Raw genomic sequence first — 23,720 nt, 5'->3', positions numbered from 1 at the left:
GTAATGAACCTGAATTTAACAAAATAATTTTAATAATGTTAATAGTTGTACATGAATTTTTAATTTGAAAAGTAGAATGATTAAATTCGAGAAATACAAGTACGATGATTAAATTCCAAATTTATGAAAATATAGGGACAAATGACATACTTTAACCCATTTGTACCCCATTAGTTTTACACCTTTATATGCTTTGACTATTGGTCCAAAAATTCCATGATGGGAATACAAATTAATTTTACTTGAATTGTATCTTTGTATTTTGACCAATCATTTTCATGTTTACATTTCTTGACAAACTTATATTCAAGATCCCCACTTTCTTTCATTATTTCAACAGTAATATTATATATATGTTATTGACAACTCTTCATTTTGATTTCATATTTTTCTATAGCGACATAACTTATCGAGATGTAGTCATTTTTCACTATTTTCATTTTTAGGTACTTGAATCTCTTATGGAGTTTTAATTATTATTTATGTTCTGGATCTCCTGAGGAGCACCTGCTTCCACTATATAACCACATTGATTAATTATTTTCTTTTACGAGAATTTTTATCTTTGAAACCAATTGATCTATCATGAAGCATGACTTACTTTCATTTTTTCTAACAGGTTGTCCTATTGGGACACTGATTTGAATTAAAACATTTTTAGTTGGTATATGAGACTTAAGGTGGGTTTGGATGGGCGATTGGGTGCGGTGCGGTGCGTTTAGCTTACTTTTTGTCTCACGCTACAGTATCACTACAGTATCTAATCTCACCGCCACCACTGTTTTTACACTAACCGCAGGTAAACGCACTGCCCGTCCAAACTCACTCTTAGTTATTGTCATTAGGCCAGTAAATGCATATGACATTTGATTTGCATTAAAATGAATTATCTGTTGAACTTTCAGTTCACATTACTTTGTATGAAGATCTAGATAATGGCAATCCATTCCAACTAATTTATTAATGTAGTTGTTTATTCTCGCCCTTTAATATATGGAAAATTGTATTCAAAATAATAATTGACAAATCTTGTTCTAATTGAATCTTCTAATTGTTCAAAATATTTTATAAAAGAAGCATATTCAAATTTAATATATATTGTGGATACTCATTTCGTGCATTATGGTGGAGCAATATTAACATATATTGCACATCCAAAAATTCTAAAATGAGAAATATTTGACTCTAACAAAAATCAATTATATGGTGAGCATTTCTTGTAGCTTATTGGCATGATGAGTACAAATGTTGATGCGTATAAAACATCATGTTCTTATACAAATATAAGAAGTTATGTTCTCAAATGATGGTGAAGTAGGTGTTAATCGATAATATTGCCAAACCATTTTATATATAAATAACAATTTTGCAATTTTTATTCCAATCGACAATCTAACATACACTAATCATTGAAATCTTTAGCAATAAACTTACCAATATTAACAAGAAATATCTCAATTGCATAATATAGAATAATAAAAAAATAACATAATTTTATTTATTTATATTCCTAATAAAATAATGTTTTGTTTAATCATGATCCTCGAAGAAGTGTTCTATTTCTAGATGTGCTATATCATCCAATCCATTGGAGTTATCATTCTTGTATACCAAATTTGATTCAAACATGCTAAATTCGCCTCGAAAAATCTCCCTTTTAGTTTAATAGAATCTTGATTGAGATTAAATAAAATGTTGAGGTGTATAATAGATACATGACCAATGGCCTTTCATAACACATTGATAACATAAGTTATTTTCACTCCTTAAAAGGTTCTCCTAAGAACTCTTGTTATCTTTATTTTTTCAATTTTATTGGTGAGAAGAATTATTATGACCACCCTTTTGACCATTATTATTATTCCACTAACCACGTCCATGTCCACTTCCACTTCCACTAACAATTATTAGCAAAAATGAAACAGTGCAAGATTTCGTATAGATATGCACTTTGCACTACCCGCTACCCAGATCTGAGTTGTCAAATGAACATCTTGGTTAATTTATCAATCAATAACATTTAGATCAGATCTAAATAGAGGAAAATTCAAGAAACTTACTACTATAGGGATGGAAACTGAAAAGAAACGACAGTCCACAAAAACGATGGTGTTCTAAGAAGGTGGCAACACCATTAGTGACGGCATAAAGGGCTGATTTGGGCAGCACAATGAGAGATCTTTGAATTGCCAAAAAGATTAATTTTTAGGGTTGGAATGATGATTTATTGGCTGTAAAACCAACAACCAAAAATTGACACACAAAGAATAACAAAAGAAAAAGAAAAAGAGGACTTACTAGTACCACTATGAACAAAGAAGATGGGGCAACAATGGATAGTAGAGGGGGCTGATAGGGGCGGCTTAAAGATGAGTTTAAGGTAGAAAATAAGGCTGGTTTAGGAGGTTAAAACAACCAGCAAAGTGGATGGAAAAAAAGAAGTAAAGGCTTTAGCAAATGGATGACACAACTAGTGAAATCCCATAGAAAAGATGAAAGGGGTGGCTGGAGGAGTGAATGAACATAGAAAAGAGCTGAAAAAAAGAAAAGAAAAAGTGATATAAATAACTAGGGTTATTAGGCTTGGACGGCACAAAACAAGGAGGAGAAAAAAATCAACGTTAAGACCAAAGCTTTCACCATCCTCAAAAAGATAGAAATAAAATAAATTAATCAAACCAATCATAATTAGATGAGAATATCAAAGTTTGAAACTTCGAATCCTCACAATACTGTTAGTTCTTATTTTTCTTCTTGAATCCCGTATGCCAAATAATATTTATACATTTCTTGGCATAAGATTTTTGAGATAATTGTTTAACCATGTTAACGAAAAGCCTCAAACATTTGAGACGCGGCTTCGAGCCCTTTAGGGCTTTTTTTCTAGAATCTTTGGTTTTCTTCCCTGCCAAGGTTATCAATCCATATGCAAACTTTCTAAATTTCTTAACAAGATTCACATTTAAAGGGTCAGTTTTGTATCTTTTCGATTTTGCTCAAAATTTTAGAATAAATCTTTTCGAGGAAACTTGAAAAGAAAAATTAGAAACAATCGTGGAAAAAAGAATTAAGTATCGTGTTGATAACAATAGAAGCACAATAGAGGTAAAAGCAAGAGAAATAGAAGAACAATAGAGAAGTATGTATTTTATTCATTAATATGAATATATACAATGTTTTTCCAAAGTTTATATTTATAAACATAGGAAGTATAAATGAAATGAAATAAAATTTTATTTCTAACGAATATTAGAGTCTTAAAATATATCAAACTTCTTATCCTAATAAATTAGAGTCCTAAAATATATCAAACTTTTTATCCTAATAGACACCCACTTTATAATAATAAAATATTTGTAACATATATTTTTAAAATTTACATATTATGTATTAAAAATATTTTTAACTTTTTTATAAAAATAACATTATTTTATATTAAACTAAAATAATATTGTATTCTATATTTATATTTGACAATTAATCTGGTAAAAATTACATATTAAAGTTTATCCTTTTTATGAATTAGTATTTATCCTTTAAATAAAATTAAAATATTATTAAATATTTTCTATCTCATTATATATTTTAAAAATTAAATTAAATTATTTATTTTATTTTATTATACTTAATAACATTTTAATATATTAAAACTAAACAAGTTAGTTTTTTTAAATACAATTATAAAATATTTTAATAAATAAGATTTATTTAAAATTTTAATAAGATAGTAATAAAATAGAGAAGAAATAAATTTAATGGTAAATTTGTGATTTTAATATATTCCTTTACACTTATTTTTTTTAATTAATACAACTATGTAATACTATTATGCTTATAATCATGCTCTATTCCATTATAGCGAACTAAATATGTATCTTCGAATTTCATATACTTGTTTCTTAATTTAGACAAGGTTAAATCTTTAAATCTTTAAATATTTAATTTTTTTATTTTTAAATCTTATCTATCATTTTTACTCAAGGGTTTTTCCTTATAAAGCACTACCTTTCTTTTGGAGTTTGGGTATTTTAAATTTTGAAGAATTAAAGTTTTTAATTATTTATTTTAGTTTATCTATCATTGTTGACTCAAAGATTCTGGTACAAAACACCACATTTCTTAAAAAGTTGTAATATTAAAATGATTTAACTCACGATTTAGCTCCTGAAGTATACATATTTTTCTATTTTGGTACTTAAATATTTTTTTTGTTCTAATTTCGTATCTAAAGTATCAATTTCTTCTATTTTTGGTCCATTTTATAACGGTCGTTAAAAAAAATTTAGGTCACTTTGGCCAATAGAAAAGTGTCACGTGGCTTGTCTTTTACCAATTAAAAATGTCACATGGCAATTAGATTGATTTAAAATAAAATTATTAAATTTAAATTTAAATTAAAAATTAAAAAATATTAATATTAAATATTTAAATATTAAAAAATATTGTTGATTTTGACCCGTCGTTGATCAATGTTAAGCGGGCATTGACTTGTCATGTAGCGCTATTAGAATATGTCACATGTCCTTTTTTTTAATTTTTTAATATTACATATATTATATTGATTAAAAATGTAAAACATATATAATATATAAAAAAGGTAAACAAAATTCTAAAATCTATAATTATAAATTTTAAAAGTCAATAATATATAAAATTGAAAATGGTTGTAAAAACTAAAAAGTATTTAAATTTCTAGTAATTGCGAAAAAACACCTTGAAATTTAAATACTTCTTTAGAATTTTATAAAAAATTATTTTAAACTTTTTTAATTTTAATAATATTATTAATTTCAACTAATTTCTTTTCTATTATCATATTTTTGTAAATTTTATTTTTATAATTTATATATTATTTTTCTAAATTATATATATCTTTGAATTTTATATATTTATTTCTATTTTCATATTTTTTAATGTATATATACATTTAATAAAAGAAAATATTTATTTTTTTACATAAAGCCATCATGTGGGGTTTTGTGATTGGCTATTAGATTTATTTTAATGTTAGTAAAATTAGACTAAAAACTATAATTGAGGCATACTTTAGATACTAATTTACGATAAAAGAAACTTAAATACCGAAGTGGAAAAATGAATATGTTTGAAAGGATAAATCGTGAATTAAATCTATCAAAATTAGTAGAGTTCTATTTTTGTTGGTGTTTTTAATGTTGGATTTATGATTTCGGTTGGATAGTTAAGTTGTTTTTTATATGTGGGTTTTTTTTCTTGGTTACTATAACTTTAAGGGGATTTTTAGAATTACTTTAGTGTCCACCACTTTGAGAAATTTTATGTCATAAAAATAATTATATTAAGGGTAAACTACAAAAATAGTCACTTTTGTTTGCCTCAGGTTACATTTTAGTCACTTATGTTTGAAATGTTACGTTTTAGTCACTTATGTTATTATTTTGTTACGAAGTGATCACTCTTCCGTTAAGTTCCGTTATCTCATTAACGGTAATCCTACATGGCAGTCCAACTAGATTTTAAGTGCCAACTTGAATTTCCTAATGGGAAGAGAATAGATTTTTAATTAAATAAATTTAATTAATTAAAAATTTTAAACTCTAAATCTTAATTAAAAAACCTTCATCTCCTCCCTTTTTTTAGTTTTCTTTTTCAGGTGACTAAGAAAGCTATTATCATCAGAATTTTTTATTCACCTACAAAAACAAAAGAGGATTCAATGGAGGGTCCAAGTATGTCTTCTTCACCGAAAAATTTATGTTCTAAAACTTAAAATCAAGTGGTTGTCGACAAATTTATGTAATAAGATGAACTGCAATGACTGCAGCATGTGAAAACCAAGCCAAAACTTGAAGAAGCAAAGGGTTGCCATTACACCATCTGGAGACTTTCCGAAGGAAAGTCCAGAGGCAATGGAACAGATCACCATGAGCATCAAGGTGAGTCCATAAACTCGTTTTGGCCTAATTTATCACCGAGCCAACTAAAGAAAAGTCATCCACTAAAGTTACGCAAAAGGCCACACCATTAACAACAACCGCAATACGAGGAGGCAAAGTTCCGGGCTTTTCGAAAGTGCATCAAGTAGTAAATACGACCGAGCAATTTTGTGATAAGAGAGATGCTAAAAGGTCATAAGCGTCGTTGAAGAAACCCATTCCAGCAATCACAATTGCGGTGAAATGGTACCATTGTGTCTTTCTTTGCATGCAACGCATTAAGAACTCCAAGTCGGTTTCCGATTTCATCTTTTTTACTTGAAACCGATCAAGTAGGAAATTAACAAAACATAGGAATTACGAGTTTTCTCTGAATAAACAATCCCATGTCAAATAAAAATGGAAAAATCCCCAAGTTGAACAAAAGTTGGTTCAGCCATTGAAACAAACTGTTTTGGCTTTTCATTCTAGGATGTTAACTGGAACATCATTTTTCACATGCTGCAGTCATTGCGGTTCATCTTATTACATAAATTTATTGACAACCACTTGATTTTAAGTCTTAGAATATAAATTTGTCGGTGAAGAAGACATACATGGACCCTCTATTGAATTCTCTTTTGTTTTTGTAGGTGAATAAAAAATTCTGATAATAATAGCTTTCTTAGTCAACTGAAAAAGAAAACTAAAAAAAGGGGGGAAGATGAATGATTTTTTAACTAAGATTTAGGGTTTAAAATTTTTAATTAATTAACTTTATTTAATTAAAAATCTATTCTCATCCCATTAGGAAATTCAAGTTGGCACTTAAAATCTAATTGGACTGCCACGTAGAATTACCGTAAGGAGATAATGGAACTTAACGGAAGAGTGATCACTTCGTAACAAAATAATAACATAAGTGACTAAAACGTAACATTTCAAACATAAGTGACTAAAATGTAACCTGAGGGAAACAAAAGTGACTACTTTTGTAGTTTACCCTTATATTAATTATATATGTTAAATAATAATGATATATATTTATATTTATATTAAATCACTAATCGAATAACAATTAAACCCATTACTCAAAACCTAAAAAATACTTAGCCAATTAAATAATCCAACCCAAAATATAAAATTTTTAAAATTATATTTAATATAATAAAACATTTATTATATTTCTTTGTTTTTTAAAAAATACTTTTTAATGTGTTAGAAAATTTTATTTTAACTTTTAGTGCATTTAATGTATTATATATATTTTAAATAATTTTAAATAAAAAATAATCGAAAAAATAAATATAGACAATTAAGTCGAACTCAAATTTACCTTTTTTAAATTGGGATGGTCTGGACAAAAAAGTAAATCCATTTTTTTATTGGGAAAAAAGAAGGGAAATGTGTAGTAAAAATCCCAAGACAAAAATATCAAAGAAACCTTAAGCCGGTAAACTCAATTGTTGTGTCCACGGTCTGATCGTGGCCCAATGTAGAAGAAGCCTTCGTTTTTAATCCCTGAATTAGCCTTAGAAGCAAAACCTGGACACAACTGGCGGAGTAAAAAAATGGTGTCGATAATCGTATCTTCTTCAGCTTTACCAACGCGGCCCCTCAGCTCATTCCCGACTCACTCTGAACGCTCCAACAAACTCACCTCACTGTCATGGGCCTCTTCGTTTCCCAGTATCGACATATCCATTAACTCATTCACGCTCCCTCCTGCTCCCTCTCTTAACAAGGTATTCCTTTTTTGGTTCCTGGGAAAGGAAATTTGATGAAGTAACGGGTCTTTTATGTTTGATTATGCTGTTATAAGTGTTCTTGGCATGTGAAAAGAAATGGGTTAGTGATTAACTATATAAACTTGGAAAGATGGGGTTTAAATTGTTTACTTGATGGCAATTGTAAGCTGGGTTTTGGGTTGCCTTTCATGTTGTAGCTGAATAAGCATGCTTGATTAATGACCAATATTTGGTTTTTCATTAACTTATTTTCATAGATTATATATGTTTTTTCCATAGAGGAATCAGTGTTAGGGGAAGCATTTTAGGTTATAATTGGAGTCAAAACTCTCTATTCTGCAACTGAGTAAATCAGAGCGTTTAGCAGTTGAATATGGTGATATTAGGTGTTCGAGAGTCTGCAAAATGTGTTAGAGCTGACCTGGTAAATATGAAATTCGATTTCTCGAAAATTCTATAACAAAATGTTGTCTCAAAACTTGCCTTTTCTGGTTTACTAATTCCAGTTTGCCTGCTGGTTTGTTCCACGAGGTGATGTTTGTAAGACAATATTTTATAAGCTTGTCCTTTGCGGCGGAGCCCTTTTGTTGATATACTCTTCTAATTGAAACTCAAAGATGTCTTATGAAGTTGATAAGAGTTTACTGGTTTGGAAGGGATAATCTCTTTTCTGTATGAAAGTAGAGATATATACTATGCCAAATAAAGTTTCATAATTTAGAAATCAGATCATTATTGTTTGTATCGAATATGCCTAGACCTAGAAGATTTTAAACAGCCTTTTTGTGCTGTGGAGATTTATCTCGAGGCAAATAATGTGAAGTACACCCTGTTTCCGATGAAAAGATTATAAAATCTTACTTCCATTCTCTGGAGTTAAAGAATATCATGGTGCTTCTGTTTTGATGGTTGAGAAGATATAACATCTTGCCTTGAAGTTTGTTTCGTTACTTACCGGCTTGTTCACAGGGGCAGTTAACATCATTGCTGAATTTTACTAGCAAGCTCCAAAATAAAATGTTTTTGAGCTTAGGTTTTGTTTAAATTTAGAGAATAAAAATCTCCTCTCATCATTTTTCTTGATGTTCCATGGGGTTGGGTTTTATTATAGTATGATCAATGATCAAAATATGAGTAGAAGTACCATGGAGGCCCTTATACTATGAGTCAAATTGTATATTTCCCTTCTACTAAAAAAATGGGCAAATTAGTCATATATATTAGATCAGTGAGCAAACTAGTCTTTCTATTAACAATTTCATCACTTTTTACGATTAAAAACTGATCCTTATACGTCATCATAAAGTACACGTGGCACGTCATGTATAACTGTCTAGTTATTTGGTTAGCCACACTAGTTTTGAAGAGTAAAAATTGATGAATTTTAACATAAAGGACCAATTTGCTCTTTGATCTAACATATAGAGACTAATTGGCCCTTTTTTTAGTAAAGGGGGTTAAATGCAATCTGACTTTTAGTACAGGAGCCTTTATGGTACTTTCACCTCAAAATATGTGAACTTGTGAACTCGTATGCAGAATTTGTCCTTTTTAGTAAAGCATAATACATCTGGCTGATAATTTTAGTCACTCTTTTTAATCCAAATGGATCTTTGTACAGTTTAACACTTTAGGATCTGAAATTGTTCGGATTTTGGCTTTTATGTTGAATAGTTGGAAAGGTGTTTGTTTTGATTTGTTATATGATAGTAAGTTATGATTTCCTGTTGTGCATATTTAGTGGACAATTCACACACTGAGCGCCCACTAAATCCGTTGAAGGAAGCAAAAAAGAATCCAAGTTAATTTTGTTTGGCATTTATGTTTAGGGTCCTTTTGTTCAAGCTGCCTGGACCAGGAGATCACGTGGTGAAGCTGCAAAGCAACCCAATAGGAAATCATGGAAACAAAGGACCGATATGTATATGAGGCCATTTCTACTAAATGTTTTCTTTTCGAAGAAATTTATTCATGCAAAAGTGATGCATCGAGGTACAAGCAAAGTGATATCAGTCGCAACCACGAATGCCAAGGATCTTAGAAACAATTTGGCATCACTCACAGACCACAATGCATGCAGAATAATCGGGAAACTTATTGCTGAACGATCAAAGGAAGCCGATGTGTATGCAATGTCTTACGAGCCTAGAAAGGGTGAGAGAATTGAAGGTAAGCTAGGCATAGTTCTTGACACCATTAAGGAGAATGGGATCATATTTGTATGAGCCAATCACACATTGGTGTAGTAAATTAATTTCTGAACTGTGGGAATGCAATCAATATTTGAGCCTATAGATATTAGAATAGAATCAATTTTTGTGCTATGGAGTATGAAATGATGAATGTTGTATTTGTAAAACACCTGCAAATGCTTTGCTGGCATCAAGCCAAAGCCATATAATATTGTGAGCTAACATGAATACAACATAAGCTGTAAACAGTAAAAAAAAAATGAAGCACATCAGGAGAGTGGGAATCAATTATCCATTCTTATTTCTTCTTCTCAAACTCAATCACCACCCAAAAAGAGAAAGTAGTATAATTTCCAAGGCTTATTGCACAAATGTTCTCAAACAAAACCCTAAGATTTTAAATTGGCTTCAAATTTATTTTGTAGTTAAAGTATGTCACTTTCTTAATCTACTCACTAATTGCCCTGCCACTATTTTGAATGGTAAATGGACCTGTTAAAAGAAAATTTTTGTTGCATTATTTTTTAATATGTCATACTCAGACCTTGTTAATACAATATATACTATCGTGCTAACAATTTGAGTTATATGTTTTAAATATTTTTCACGTCATTTACAAATTAATATTTAATGCTTAAATTGAAAGTTAGGCTGAGGGAGTAATCTAATTAATACAATTAGGGTTGAAAAATAACACTTATCAAATTAAGAAACTGAGTCGAACCGGCAATTCGATTCAGGTTTTTTTATAGTTTAGTTCAGTTCTAATTAGATGTTATCATTGAACCACATCAATACAGTTAGGTTTCGGTTCATTCCATTAGATACCGAAAAGTAAAAAAAAGTTCAAAATTTTTAAAAAGAAACCCAAATTTTTTTGAACATATAAGCTCAATATATAAATATATTTAAAAACCAAAACAAAACTCATTGCTTCTAAAAGCTAAATATAGTTTTATTATGCTTTTACATATTCTATAATTAAATAAAAATGAAAAATAAACCCTAAATCTAATTTCATATTCATCCTCTTACGAATGCATTGGTCATTTATTATTGTTGTTAAAACTTTTAAAATTTAGATTATCATTATTAACATTTCCAAGTTGGGGCTTTTTGCTATCATTACACAGTAAGAGTTATAAATACAAATAATTCAATGAAGGTTGAATGTGATTAAATCAAAGCTTAATTGGATTTTAATAAAGATTTTACAAATTATTTTATTAATAAATATATTAATTGAGATTTTATGTATAATTAAAAAATAAAATTACCAAATAATATCTAAAATCATAAAATAAAGATAATTTAATTTAATTAAAATTAAAAAGCTTAAATCCAAAAACAATTTTATCCGAATAAAATTCAAAAGCTCAAAGCACAAAAATAATATGAAAACCAAAATTCGATTTAGGCTTAGTTTGGATGGGCGGTGTGTTTAGCTCCGGTGAGATTAAAAACAGCGATGGCTGTGAGATTAGTTACTGTAGTAGTGAGATTGGATACTGTAACGGTGAGATTAGAAACAGCGGTGGAGTGTGTGTTTAGATTCAAACGTAATTATAGCGGTGAGGTGAGAATAGAAAATGACTTTTAAGGACATTAGATTATAATTGATATATATCAAAAGTTTTTAAAATTATTTTACTTTTATAAAATTATTAAAATATGTGAATTTATAAATTCATTTAATAAAATATTAAAATGTATCTTTTAATATTCTATTTATTATCCTATAAATTAACATATTTGTATTTATTTAAATGATAGTTATAACATTAAAACAGCTTAATTGTCTTATTTTTACACCCATATGAAAAATAAAGTGGTAAAAATATTACCCACTAACGTTTCTTTTTGTTTACTGGTGCTTGACCCTCCAGTCCAAAATTTACTCACCAGTACGTTGGAGAATTTTCACTGACCAAATTTAAATGCTATCTAAACAGGTATATGTGGTGCGATTGCACCAAAATCAATAATAAACGTGCTTCACTGATAGTAACTAGCATCCAAAGGAGCCCTTAATACGGTTGGGTAATAATCAATTTCTTATTACCACCGATTTCTTATAAACCGATCTCACCCCTCAATAAAATATTGATTCTTTGCGAACATTTTTTAATTTAGGGATGAATTTAGAATCGGAAATAGTTTGTGTATATTGAAATTACTATTGTCTCCTTAAAAGGCGATAACCCCTTTTCGTCGTCTCAAAAACCCTAACCTGAAAAGGTCGCTCTTTTGCTTCACTATTGACAGTGAACAAAAAATGGCTTCACAAATGGCGATCTTGACCCGAACACGAATCCTACTCCGAGTAAGCCAAGCCAAATCCATTTCCAGCTTCCCTTTCCTCTCTCAAGAACCCCAACTTGCCGAGTCAGCCCACACGGCTGAAACTCAAACCACCCCTCTCCCTCCCAACCCAGCCTCCGGCAGCCCCCTCTACCACGAGAACTGGCGAGACCCAAACGCAGCCAGAAAAACAACCTCCCTAGCGCAATCCCTTATTCCCCTCGGCTTCCTCAGCCAAACTCCTGGCCAACGGATTCAATACCTCTCCCAAATCCTTGATGCTCCTGCTTTAATGAACCATTTTGCCGATTTGATGACTCAGCAACGATGGACCGACGTGAAAGAACTATTTGAGTTCTGGGTTCGATCGCTGGATAAGAATGGGAAGCCCAATAAGCCCGATGTGAATCTTTATAATCATTATTTGAGGGCTAATTTTATGATCGGAGCATCGGCAGGTGATTTGCTTGATTTGGTGGCGCAAATGGACGAGTTTGCCATTGTTCCCAATACCGCGGCCTTTAATTTCGTTTTAAAGGCTACGAAGCAAGCTAAGGAAACTGAAGCTGCTGAGAAGCTGCTTGAACGGTTAGTTATAGTAGCACTATGCTCCCCCCCCCCCCAATTTCTCTCTTTTAAATCCCTATGTTTTTTTTTTGGGTGTTTTGGATAATTGTAGGTTGCCTTTTGCTTGAAAGTTCCATAAATATTTGAGTTAATAAATGAGAAGAGATATAACTAAAAATGTTTCTAATTTGCTGCTAAAGTTTGTTTCTTTGCATTTCGTAGCAGTGAGCTTGGATTAATCTATAAGTTAATTTTGTTTCTTTTTTTGTAATTGTATTGAGAGTTTGGATTTTTTTTTTAATTCAAAATGATATATATAATATTTTTTTTTGGTACAATCACTTCTGCGATACTATTGGACTTGGGGTTGTGTGGTCGTGGATATATATTTCCTTTTAAATTTTAAAGACCTTTTTTTCATCAGTTTGCTTTCAATAAGGATGTGCATTCATTTTTCTAGTAGGAATTCAATAGCATCAGTAATACACTGCTTTAGCATGTTTATCTTTGGAATTGTTTTCTAAAATATTGGTGATATTCACCTTCAATCTATTCCTATCAGAATGCTGCAAGGTGGAACAGAATCTCTGCCTGACGATGAGACTTATGATTTGGTTATTGGAATGCTGTTTGAGGCACAACAGTTTGAAGCAGCCTTGAATCATATTGATATGGCCTTAAAATCTGGATATAAGTTGTCCATGCAAGTTTTTACAGAATGTGTGGCATGCTGTGTTAAACAAGGCCGGCTTGATGAATTGGCCACTGTCATTGAGATGTGCAAGGTATATGACTCATGTTGTTTGGTAATGATATTGTTTTGATTCGGAGGTAGCCTTTGCTCAGTGTTTGATTATTTAACTTTGTTCTCATGACTCTTATCAGACAACAGATCAGAATAGAGCTCTTTATCCAAATTGGACTTTGTGCAACTATCTTGCAGAAGTTGCAATGCAAGCGGATAACAGCAAGCTAGCATTTTATGCCTTGGAATTTATGGCCAAATGGATTGCTCGGGGTGAAAATGCAAGGCCGCCTTTCTTGCTTTCTGTAGATGAAGGATTAATTGTCTCAGCACTTGCAACTGCGGGTAGGACATACAGTTCAAAACTGTTGGATGTGTCCTGGGCAATCCTACGGCGTTCATTGCGTCAAAAGAAGGTGCCCAACCCTGAATCTTTCCTTGGGAAGATTTATGCATATGCATCATTGGGGAATCTGCAGAAAGCTTTTGGCACGTTGCATGAGTTTGAGGCTGCTCATGGCAAGTCCAGTAACGAAGCAGAAGACCTGTTCTCACCTTTCACCTCTTTATATCCCTTGGTTGTGGCTTGCTCCAAGAATGGTTTTGAGACTTTGGATTCAGTATGTCCTGTTACACTTTGATATTCCTTTGAATCATCTATTATTTAATGTTATCGACGATTGCTATATTTCTCAAGAGAAGGGTATTAGTATGTGAAATATCACCATGCATGCATGTTGCCTTTTAAATTAGAATGAATCCAATTTAGAAATATTAGTGATGAATAAATTTCAAAGAAATTCCTTAAGCTGCTCAAAAACCATTTGATGCTTATTGAGCATTTTAATGAAGCCTTTTAGACCACTTGTCTTTGTGTTTAGAACTGTGGAATATGTTTAAAATAAAATTATTTTTGCTGCATCATTCTATTCTTGGAATGCATTCATTGATGGCTGCATGCCTTGGCAATTATATTAGAATTTGCATCTGTAGGCCACTTTATCAGAATTTAGCACTTACGTCCTTGTAACTACAATTTTTGTGTGAGAGAAATCTTTTCTTTCCTTTTTTTTCTCTCTTTTGGGGAAATAAAGGCTTTTCAAGTTTGCTGTTATGGTATTCAATTCATCATTGCTTGTTTAAAATTTTTCATAAACCTACTTGCATATTTTTTGCTCATTTATAGAGGAGGGTGTTGCTGATGTTGAAAAATTGAAATATTCTCCCCAGGTATATTATCAACTTGAGAACTTAAGTCGTGCAGACCCTCCATACAAGTCTGTTGCTGCTCTGAATTGTATAATTTTGGGATGTGGAAACATATGGGATATCGAGCGTGCCTACCAAACATTTGATGCAATAAGTTCCTCTTTTGGGTTGACCCCTGACATTCATTCATATAATGCTCTAATCTATGCATTTGGAAAGCTGAAGAAAGTATGTATCTCTCTCCCTTGTATGTACATACACTTGCAACCAGTACATTTAGCTGCATGCACGAGTTAATCTTGAGCTTGCAGAATGCATGTATCCTAGATGTTGTTAAAAATGCTTAGCCTGATTCTTCTTTTGTGTCCTTTTTCTCTCTTGCACCTGTAGCATAGTCTCATGTTCTAAAAAACTCATCGAACCACCCCCTTCCCGACTGAAAGGTGCTTTCTTGGGATTTAAGCTGTGAACTTAAACCTAATTCTTCAAGTAAATATATCCTTTATGGCAGACTTTTGAAGCTTCAAGGGTGTTTGAGCACATGCTGAGCTTGGGTGTGAAACCCAATGCTAAGTCATATTCGTTGCTTATTGATGCTCATCTCATCAATCGAGATCAAAAAGCTGCTCTCTCTATGATTGACAAGATGGTAACTCCATTTTCTTTCTGGTTGTTAGGAATTAGCACATGATATCTCCATACAAAAAGATTGATGGGCATTGAACAATTCTTTTGGCAGGTGACTGCTGGATTTGTACCATCCAAAGAAACACTAAAAAGGGTCAGAAGGCGATGCATACGAGAGATGGACTACGAGTGTGATGATAAAGTTGAATCTCTGGCTAAGAAATTCAGGATCAGGATGGGCTCCGAAAATCGCAGGGGCATCCTTTTTGATCTTGACTATGGCACTGAATATGCGTCATAGGCAAGTTCTTCAGTCTTAAGGTATCAATACTTGTGTAAGCATTTCCGGACTATATGTGTGCCCTTGACATCCACATTTCTTCTATGCTCTTGAATGATTTGAGAATCTTGAACTTTTGCTAGTGGGTTTTTTACTTGGAATTCATCTCTTATTGTAGGCTCGGGACTACATTTTGCTGGAAATTATCAAGAGCGACAATTGGGGTTAACCAGGTTCCAATGAAGTAATCAACCGATTTGTTATTATTAGATTTTTGTCAATTCTGAGCCTTTGGAGGATAAATGTCGTGTTCTTAGCTTGTGATTTCCCCCCTCTAATTTCTCAATTCTCTTTTTTTCACCCTTCATATGCTTTCTGAGGAATAGGAACAGAAAAAAGTTCGTGTTCTTAGCTTGTGATTTCCCCCCTCTAATTTCTCAATTCTCTTTTTTTCACCCTTCATATGCTTTCTGAGGAATAGGAACAGAAAAAAGTTAGGAAAAGGTATTCGCATGTTGACAAATAAATGTTGAGAACCATCCCAATTATTTAAGGAGCATAAATTTGTCTTTTCTTTTTTGCACCTTTTAATCAAATAATTTCGCAATCCTCTTGATTATTTCTAAAAGAAAAAAAGAGAAGAACGACTGCTTTTGGCTGTGATGATCATATTACAGGATATTGTAAACATTTGAGTCGAGGCGTATGAATCATTTCCCATTTGCTATATGGCTAAGCTTTTGAATGGAAAACTGGAACCATTAGGAAAAGTGAGAGAGAGAGAGAGCTTGGTTGATCTATTAGTACTAATCACATTTCGTGGCAATTGCACCGCAATGATGTTTCGATACAAGGAGTTCACTATAAAGTAGGTAAAGAAATGACATGGATGAATGAATTGCTACAAAGCCTGGACCAAAATTTAAAAAAAAAAAAGAAAAAGGGAAAAAGTAGAGCAGCTACATTTTGCAGCTGCCTCCTTTTCTAATCTACAGCCTCACCTTTGTTCCTTGTTCAGTCACTAAATGTCAAACCTGCCTCGACTCCACACCGTATCTCACATTCTGATGCTGCCAAAATAAACTTCATCAGTTTGCCCACATTATAAGGACTTGTTAACAGATTGTATGATATTTTGCATTATTGCTGCTATTCAGATACAGTGGGATGCAATCAACCTTAGGTTTGATGCTTAGGGTTTCTTTCTTTCTTACTGATGCAATGCAATCAAGGAACCCAATGTGTGAAGCTTAGGTTATAATTTCTTTTCTTTATTCATTTTTCCCTATTTTCTTGAGAATCTCAAATTATCATTATCGGAAACCCTATCCCCTAAGCTGTTCATTATCAAAGCTCAATAATCTGCATAATATATTATTCCTTTAACTGTACATGCATGCTTCTACATGCACTACTTCCATGCTGAGTGAATCATAGACGATGTTTTAGTGGATTATTAGAGGAATTACCAGATAAAAAAACAGTGTACAAATCTGTGGTCTTGAGACCTTCTGATCCTTCTTTGATCAATCATTTTGTCAAAAATGGTTTCTGACAAATCAGTAGCCTCTGATCACTACCATTCTGAAGGTCGATCACTCTTGCACCCCATCGTATCTGTGTAGCATGTGCACGTGCCAACTCTATAGCTCCTAATTTATCATAAAGCACAGCCCAACCCTGCAAATAAACATAAGCAAATATTATAAGGATGAATGCTTCCCATTATATTGTTGTTCAAGCAACAAATCTTTCAAAAATCATTCCCTAACACAAAATATTCTAGTACACGTAAAATGAAATAGCATTCTAGGGGGTTGATTCAAAATGTCCAAAAAAAAAAAAAATTGCAGCGGTACTGTTGAATATAAAATGAAAACATATGAAAAATCAAACAAGAATGGTGATGCTTTCCTTCAAACCATCTAACAAACGGCTGGGACATTTACAGGTAATTGCGGCATAAAAACACCCATTGGAATTCAAGCATAAACCATGTAAAAAGTGGAAAATACCTCAGGACGCAGGATTCGGTCCATCTCTACAAACAAGTCCATCAAACTGCACCTCTCTGAAGAGAGATGTGAGAGGAGCCCATTTGCATGAAGCATGTCATATGTTCGAGGATATGTTGGGAAGGGTTCACACCTGAACACCACCAGATATATCAGATAAGAAAATTGTTTTCACAATCCAATAGATTGGTAAATAGCTGCCTGTCAGAAAGGAGCAATCTTATTAGCAATTCTACCACGGTGAACCATGTCTTTATTTGTCGCTATGATTTGAGGAAATAAGTCAAATATAGTTCAACTACTGAAGGTTCATAATATATAGAAAAATTATGGAAGACGGTAATATTCAGTTATAGAATGAATCTAAAACTAAAGCAAATTATTTTAACAGAAACTTTAAGATTAACAAACTTTAACGTTATCTTAATCTGGAAGAAAATGAGTCTAAAACTTGTGAAAATAAATATAGCTAAAAACAAAGCAAAATTTGAAGTCCTAAACCATCTCATTCCTATCAACTTAAAAAAATTACTTCGAAGTTGTAAAAATCTAACCAGTCGTGCAAAACACCGGGAAAACCTCGGTCAAGAATAAGAGGTAGCATATTACGTGACGTAACAGGCACCACATTCATCACCCACACTGATTTCTTTTCCTCCAGGAATGCAGCATTTAAACCCCCATAATGAGCATTCATGTCCATCACATTGCGTACCATATTAAATGGAGGCAATGGATCTTCAGCACCTGGCCTCTTGGGATGATCAGAGAAAATTAATGGAGTAAGCAAAGACCAATAGTTTTTTAAAGCTAATTTCCAACCTTGCAAGTCTTCAAAGAAATCTTCTGGACTGACTCCTGCAAGGATTAATTTACATCAATACACTAGCCAGATAAAGCCATCTACTGCATAAACCGCGGATTGCATTTGCAAGACAACAGGAAAACAAAAGTACAGGTGCAGGAGGATAGAAAAAGGTTGGAACAATACTTTCCATGAAGTGCAAGCTCCGCAGAGCTCAATTCTGAGCTAGAGGACCTGTTCTGAATAGGAATCCAGCGTTTGCTGGAAGGTCCAATAATGCATGGGCTCAAGGCCTGATAATAGGAAGCATCATGTCCTTTGCAAAGGGGTACATCAGTCTGCTTGCTGTATTCAAGAAAACAAAGTCAGAAAATCGCAGGTCTGAAAGTTAGAAGTTAAGACGAACAAATACAAAAAGGGTCAGACAACCTAAAGAAAGTTTTACTGAATTGAAAGCCTGTTTCATAAAGCGATTGAACTAAGAGCTACTCTGAGAAGAGTGAAAATTATCAGTGCATACTCACCGAGAAGAATAGCACTGAGCATCAACAGTTTTCTGCCAGATGAAAGTCTCATCCTGCTGAGCAATAAGACTCCAACAAATTTTTTCAGGGAATTGTTCCAGTGGTGTTAGCATGTTTCTTATCTTTGTACCTGTTGCACTTCCATGTGGCTTACTTTTGGGTGAGGTTAAAACAAAATAACCTCCAGGTTTGAGTAACCGATCTACTTCTATGAGAAGCATCCCCTCTGTTTTATGAAGACATGGTTAGAAGGCAAAGCATATGTAATTTCAAAATAGGCAGCTATCCTTGCCTATTTGTTAAATATAGATAGGTATATTGACAATGAATTATGATCATATGCACATGTAACAGTAGCACTAGGCGACTTGGGCTAAATGCATTATACTTTTTCCGTCTTTTTTCCCCCCTAAAATTTGTCTTCTCCATCAAGGGTCACAGGAGGAAGTTTCAGCACCAAAATACATTTCACGGATAACAGCATTATTAATCTTAAACAGATGGCACCGTTAGCAATGCACCACACTTCACCTTAGTGCTTCAGTACAAAGCATAGTACTTTCAACAAAAGAACTAAAGAACTCTATAACGAAACATGACATGAAGATTATCAATTAAAAAAAAAACGGAACAGAACAGTGGCATAGCTACATCTTTCCAAATAATTTTATAACAATTGAAAAGAGTATCAATAAATAACAGAAAGCAAGCCTACTTTTAAACTCCAAAGTACCTTTCTTGTCCCAAGGGATACCACATTGAGCACAATGAACCATGTCAAATGAAAATGATGGATATGGCAGTTGTCTTGTTATGAAATTGCCAATCATTGCTGGAAGACCTCTCTCAAGAGCTAACTGAACTTGGCTTCCAGTTGCCTCATATCCAGCAATACAAAGAGCCATCAACTTTATTGAAACTAAATGAGCTCCAAAACTTCCAAATCCACAGCCAATATCAAGCACAGTGCGTACCTGTAATAAATTAGGAATATTAAATACCATGGTGCAGATTGCTTTACTTCCTCTTGAAGGCCATATAGTGTCTTTCTCATATTTGTAAACATGAAAGCTAAAATATTAGGACATATTTGATTCCAAAGACACCGATCTCAAAGCTCATGGCACCCCAAAAGCTAAAATAATAGAATGAAAATTAAAAAATAAAAAAGTGTTACCCCAGCTTGTAAAAATTCAGAGTCACTTCCTAGTCCCATCATCTCTGCGATCTGGCGAGAATAATCTTTGACACCGTCAAAGGTTAAGCCAGCATCAGACTGAAAAGCAATTTGATTCTCTTCTAGCAACATCATTCTAACAGTTTATTAAAAGATTATGAAGGTAGATTAGAAAGGATGTGATTGATCATGTAAAGAACAAAGAAAGAAGAATACACACGTTGCTACAATGAACAGACACTAGCAAAATTCTAAAAGGTAAAGCTTGTAACCATAGGAGATAAACCTGATACTTTCTCTACTTTAACAAAGCATCCAAATGCTTTGATAAATACCTCTTTGTCATGCTTCCAGAAGAAAGGAATTGGTCTTTAGTTATCTTGACATTTCCGCTCCATATCACATCCCTACCAGCAGGCCATTGAAGTGGAGTCTTATAATCCTTAGGAGGGCGAATTAGACACCACTTCCCTTGCCCTACTACTTCACAATGTCGATCAAATTCCTCTCCATCTTTAAACCCAAATAAAAGATTTGCTGTCACGTTGTAACAAGGAACATAATTCTCTCTTTCTTTGCCACAAAAGCCAAGCTCCCTTTGGCGACTAGCACCTGATGAAAGAGTTCTAAGCTCAAAATAATCAACTGCAGCTTGCTCCTTTAGCCTTCTATAATTTTTATAACTCTCAGGTACCCAAGTGGAGGTTACAGAGTCAAAAGAACTAGAAGACGATGATCCAAAGACTGTAATCAGCGCAAGCAAACTGACAACGCACAAGAACAACCAACTGACTGGCGGTCTAGGGCCTAGAATGACAGATAGTTTATTGAGCCAGGGGCTTCTCATGTCCAAAGCTTTAAACAATCGAAGTTTGGGAATCCACTAGATAACCAATCCCTTTAACTTATGTCTCCAGGAACTGTGCGCCATATCCTATCATCACACATAAGCTTCTCTATACCGTGAATACACGGGTAAGTCAAACAAGCCTCTTCTATGCTCCTATCTGCACCGATCTTTCATCAGCCATCACAAGCAACAGATAATAAAACAGTACGAAATCCAGGTTCACTGTAAATCCACCATGACCACGAAAAAGAATTAAACCAACAAAAAGCAAAGCTTAATTTCAATTCCTTGATATGGATAAGAATTCACCCAAAATCCAACGGCCTAAAAACGAATTACAGAACTCCTAATTCAAACCAATCCAAAATTTACCGCAGTATCTTTTTACTAGAACCCAAACAGTGCCCATCAAAACTTAATTTCGAGTAATGACAATCCCTCAGTCTCCCAATCGCGACAAGCTGCAAATGCACCACCAAAATCAATATTTAACAAAAATAAAATAAATTATGTTTCTTTAACGGCCTGTTTGCTAGATTGAATGAATTCCAATCTAAAACAGTATTCTTACTCTAAAGATTAAAACAGAAAAATTCAATATATTAAAAATTCAGAATTAAGAGGAAAAAAAAAACTTCACGTTTTTTAAATCCGGGAGCATAAAATCAGATCTCAAAAAGGAAACATTAAGAGATAAAAAAGATTATTGAATAAGCAGATAAAATGTAAATCGAAAACAGAAAAGGAAAAGAAAAAAATACACAGAAGCAATTAGGGTTTACATGGAAGCGTAACTGTGGAGATTCAAAATCTGAAAATTGACAAATGGAGAGAACGACTGAACGGAAGAGAGAAAAAAAAAAGTTAAACAAAATTGGAAAGAATAAAAAACAGACAAAGGTACAGCAGAAATCATTTAATATGGGATTTTATTCAGGTAAACTACAAAAGCAATCATCCTATTATAAACAATTTTATGTTAGGCATTTAAAATAAAATTTTATAATTTAAGTATTTATATTACATAATATAATTATTTTGATCATTCTCGTTAAAATTTCAAACGGTAAATTGACGTGATAATTAAAAAATCGGTATAATAATAAATTTAATCTTTAATTTTTATATATTATATCGATTTAGTCATAATTTTAAAAATTAACTTAAAATTTATAAATATTCTTAATTTCATCCTAAATAAAAAAATCCCTTATGGTTGATATTCAAGGTAAAATCAGCACTAACATTTCAGAAAATAATGCAGCATAATTTATTTCAATGTTTTCTAATTCTATCAAAAGCCACTTATGGTTGATATATACTGTTATGTTTTCAGGTCATCTTCCAAATGGCTGATTTATATTTTTAAAATTATTGTTATTATTTTTAAAATATTAATGTAAATTTATATATTTCTTTAAATTTTTAGAATTAGGATTAAATTAAAATATTTATAAATTTTGAGGGTTAATTTTTAAAATTATGACTGAATTGATATAATAATAAAACCTTAGATTAAAATTATCATTATACCAATTTTTTAACTACTACGTTAATTTACAGTTAGCTATTTTTATGAGAATTACCACGATAATCGATATAACATGAATACTTAAATTATAAAATTTTTATTTTAAATGCTTAAAATAAAATTTTTATAATTTTGTGACTGTATTAATAAATGATAAATTAAGGTTGAGGAATAATTGCTAAGTTATTGGAGTGTGTGTGAAGTAAAAAGCTAGAATGACAGGAGGTAATGATTATGCAGTTACTGATTGGCCCACTCCTGCTTTACTGAATACTGATCCTTTACTTTTGTGGGCCTAGGTGGAACTAACGGTTCTGATTTAGTTTGTTTCTTGGGCAAGCTACTATCATTCTTTTTCTTTCACTTAATTATTGTTTTCTTTCACTCAATTATCAATTTTCTATTTTCATCATCTAATTATAGTCTTTTATTCTTTGTCATCTAATTAATTGAGATTATTTTTATTTTTATTTTGTCATTAAGTGCCATTAAATTTAAGACAAGAAAGTGATGTAGCAATTAAAAAATTGATATAATAATAAATTTAATCTTTTAATTTTATATATTATATTGATTTAATTATAATTATAAAATAAATTAATATTTAAAATTTACAAATAATGATATTCAAAATTTACCTTATTCCTCACACGGCCATTACCCTCCACCATGGGTTATCATCGTGTCTAGCGGTCAACTGGTGAAATAAAAATAAGAAATAGGTGCCAAAAATGTATGTAATAAATTCATGTGAAGCTCCAATTCTCAATTATTCTGAACTTTTCTTAAAGGCAAAAATCATAAGAGAAAAAGGAAAATCTTTTTTAAGCACAAAACTCAAACCCATCACAGCATATAAAAGTATAATCATAAATCTTAAATGCCCCCATCAAACTACACAATCAAAATTATATCTTATGAAATAAACAAATGAAAATATAAAATTTCAATAAATTGCAGCCCGTTTTTCTTCTCAACAACGTTAACAATAAGGAAGAAAAAAAATAAATCAGATTGACGCATTTTCATCGAAAGCGTAGAATTTCATGAAATTCGTTTTTATCTATAAAAAAATCAAAGAGAAAAGAGATTTTTTTTTTTTAGAGAAAGGTGAAGGAGTGGCGGTAGGGAAGAAAGATAAATTTTGATGATTAATTTGAGATTGTTTGTAAATTTTGAATGGTAAATTTTTACAATTATGAATAAATTAATATAATATGTAAAATTTGAGGATTAAAATTTTTTATTATATCAA

At 31.9% G+C, this 23,720-nt stretch overlaps 3 protein-coding genes across 11 annotated transcripts; 2 read left to right on the top strand and 1 right to left on the bottom strand.

The window, feature by feature from the left end:
- The first annotated feature begins 7,372 nt into the window (after positions 1-7,372).
- Positions 7,373-9,966, top strand: LOC105794236 (uncharacterized). The gene is made up of 2 exons (XM_012623305.2): positions 7,373-7,639; positions 9,472-9,966. The coding sequence occupies exons 1-2, from the start codon at positions 7,466-7,468 to the stop codon at positions 9,865-9,867; spliced, it is 570 nt and encodes a 189-aa protein (XP_012478759.1). The 5' UTR covers positions 7,373-7,465; the 3' UTR covers positions 9,868-9,966.
- A 1,990-nt stretch (positions 9,967-11,956) lies between these two features.
- Positions 11,957-16,135, top strand: LOC105794235 (pentatricopeptide repeat-containing protein At1g26460, mitochondrial). Of its 5 annotated transcripts, none has more exons than XR_008194447.1 (8): positions 11,963-12,723; positions 13,265-13,487; positions 13,588-14,067; positions 14,678-14,884; positions 15,168-15,305; positions 15,396-15,618; positions 15,742-15,867; positions 15,963-16,135. XR_008194447.1 is itself a non-coding variant. In XM_012623301.2 (7 exons), exons 1-6 carry the CDS (start codon positions 12,110-12,112, stop codon positions 15,582-15,584), a joined length of 1,851 nt encoding a protein of 616 aa, XP_012478755.1. In that variant the 5' UTR covers positions 11,963-12,109; the 3' UTR covers positions 15,585-15,618; positions 15,742-16,135. The 5 variants fall into 5 exon arrangements, 3 of the variants coding, with proteins under 3 accessions (XP_052484288.1, XP_012478755.1, XP_012478754.1); XR_008194446.1 differs by having other exon boundaries at positions 11,965-12,723; positions 15,396-15,604; XM_012623301.2 differs by having other exon boundaries at positions 15,742-16,135.
- Positions 16,136-16,351: 216 nt separating this feature from the next.
- LOC105794234 (probable methyltransferase PMT5) lies at positions 16,352-21,878 on the bottom strand. Of its 5 annotated transcripts, XM_052628325.1 has the most exons (11): positions 21,717-21,878; positions 20,420-21,395; positions 20,085-20,220; positions 19,641-19,881; positions 18,908-19,133; positions 18,575-18,728; positions 18,401-18,437; positions 18,133-18,325; positions 17,579-17,711; positions 17,033-17,243; positions 16,352-16,633 (listed from the first exon to the last, which is right to left on the bottom strand). In XM_052628325.1, exons 2-10 carry the CDS (start codon positions 20,929-20,931, stop codon positions 17,094-17,096), a joined length of 1,782 nt encoding a protein of 593 aa, XP_052484285.1. In that variant the 5' UTR covers positions 20,932-21,395; positions 21,717-21,878; the 3' UTR covers positions 16,352-16,633; positions 17,033-17,093. The 5 variants fall into 5 exon arrangements, with proteins under 5 accessions (XP_052484285.1, XP_052484283.1, XP_052484284.1 ...); XM_052628323.1 differs by having other exon boundaries at positions 18,133-18,437; XM_052628324.1 differs by having other exon boundaries at positions 18,133-18,437; positions 21,730-21,855.
- Positions 21,879-23,720: the final 1,842 nt, after the last annotated feature.

Source organism: Gossypium raimondii, chromosome 3 (assembly GCF_025698545.1).
Source record: "Gossypium raimondii isolate GPD5lz chromosome 3, ASM2569854v1, whole genome shotgun sequence".
In the NCBI taxonomy this organism is placed as follows: domain Eukaryota; kingdom Viridiplantae; phylum Streptophyta; class Magnoliopsida; order Malvales; family Malvaceae; genus Gossypium; species Gossypium raimondii.
This window is presented reverse-complemented; position numbering and strand designations above follow the sequence as displayed.

What these genes read in the sequence shown, in the direction of transcription:
- LOC105794236 (XM_012623305.2), top strand. Translation starts at nt 7,466, where the DNA reads ATGGTGTCGATAATCGTATCTTCTTCAGCTTTACCAACGCGGCCCCTC. An exon ending in CTGCTCCCTCTCTTAACAAG is followed by an intron (nt 7,640 to 9,471) that starts GTATTCCTTTTT and finishes ATTTATGTTTAG; the next exon opens with GGTCCTTTTGTTCAAGCTGC.
- LOC105794235 (XM_012623301.2), top strand. Translation starts at nt 12,110, where the DNA reads ATGGCTTCACAAATGGCGATCTTGACCCGAACACGAATCCTACTCCGA. An exon ending in GCTGAGAAGCTGCTTGAACG is followed by an intron (nt 12,724 to 13,264) that starts GTTAGTTATAGT and finishes TATTCCTATCAG; the next exon opens with AATGCTGCAAGGTGGAACAG. An exon ending in TCTCTATGATTGACAAGATG is followed by an intron (nt 15,306 to 15,395) that starts GTAACTCCATTT and finishes TTCTTTTGGCAG; the next exon opens with GTGACTGCTGGATTTGTACC.
- LOC105794234 (XM_052628323.1), bottom strand. Translation starts at nt 20,931, where the DNA reads ATGAGAAGCCCCTGGCTCAATAAACTATCTGTCATTCTAGGCCCTAGA. An exon ending in TCTGGAAGCATGACAAAGAG is followed by an intron (nt 20,221 to 20,419) that starts GTATTTATCAAA and finishes ATAAACTGTTAG; the next exon opens with AATGATGTTGCTAGAAGAGA. An exon ending in CCCGGTGTTTTGCACGACTG is followed by an intron (nt 17,712 to 18,132) that starts GTTAGATTTTTA and finishes GGTGGTGTTCAG; the next exon opens with GTGTGAACCCTTCCCAACAT.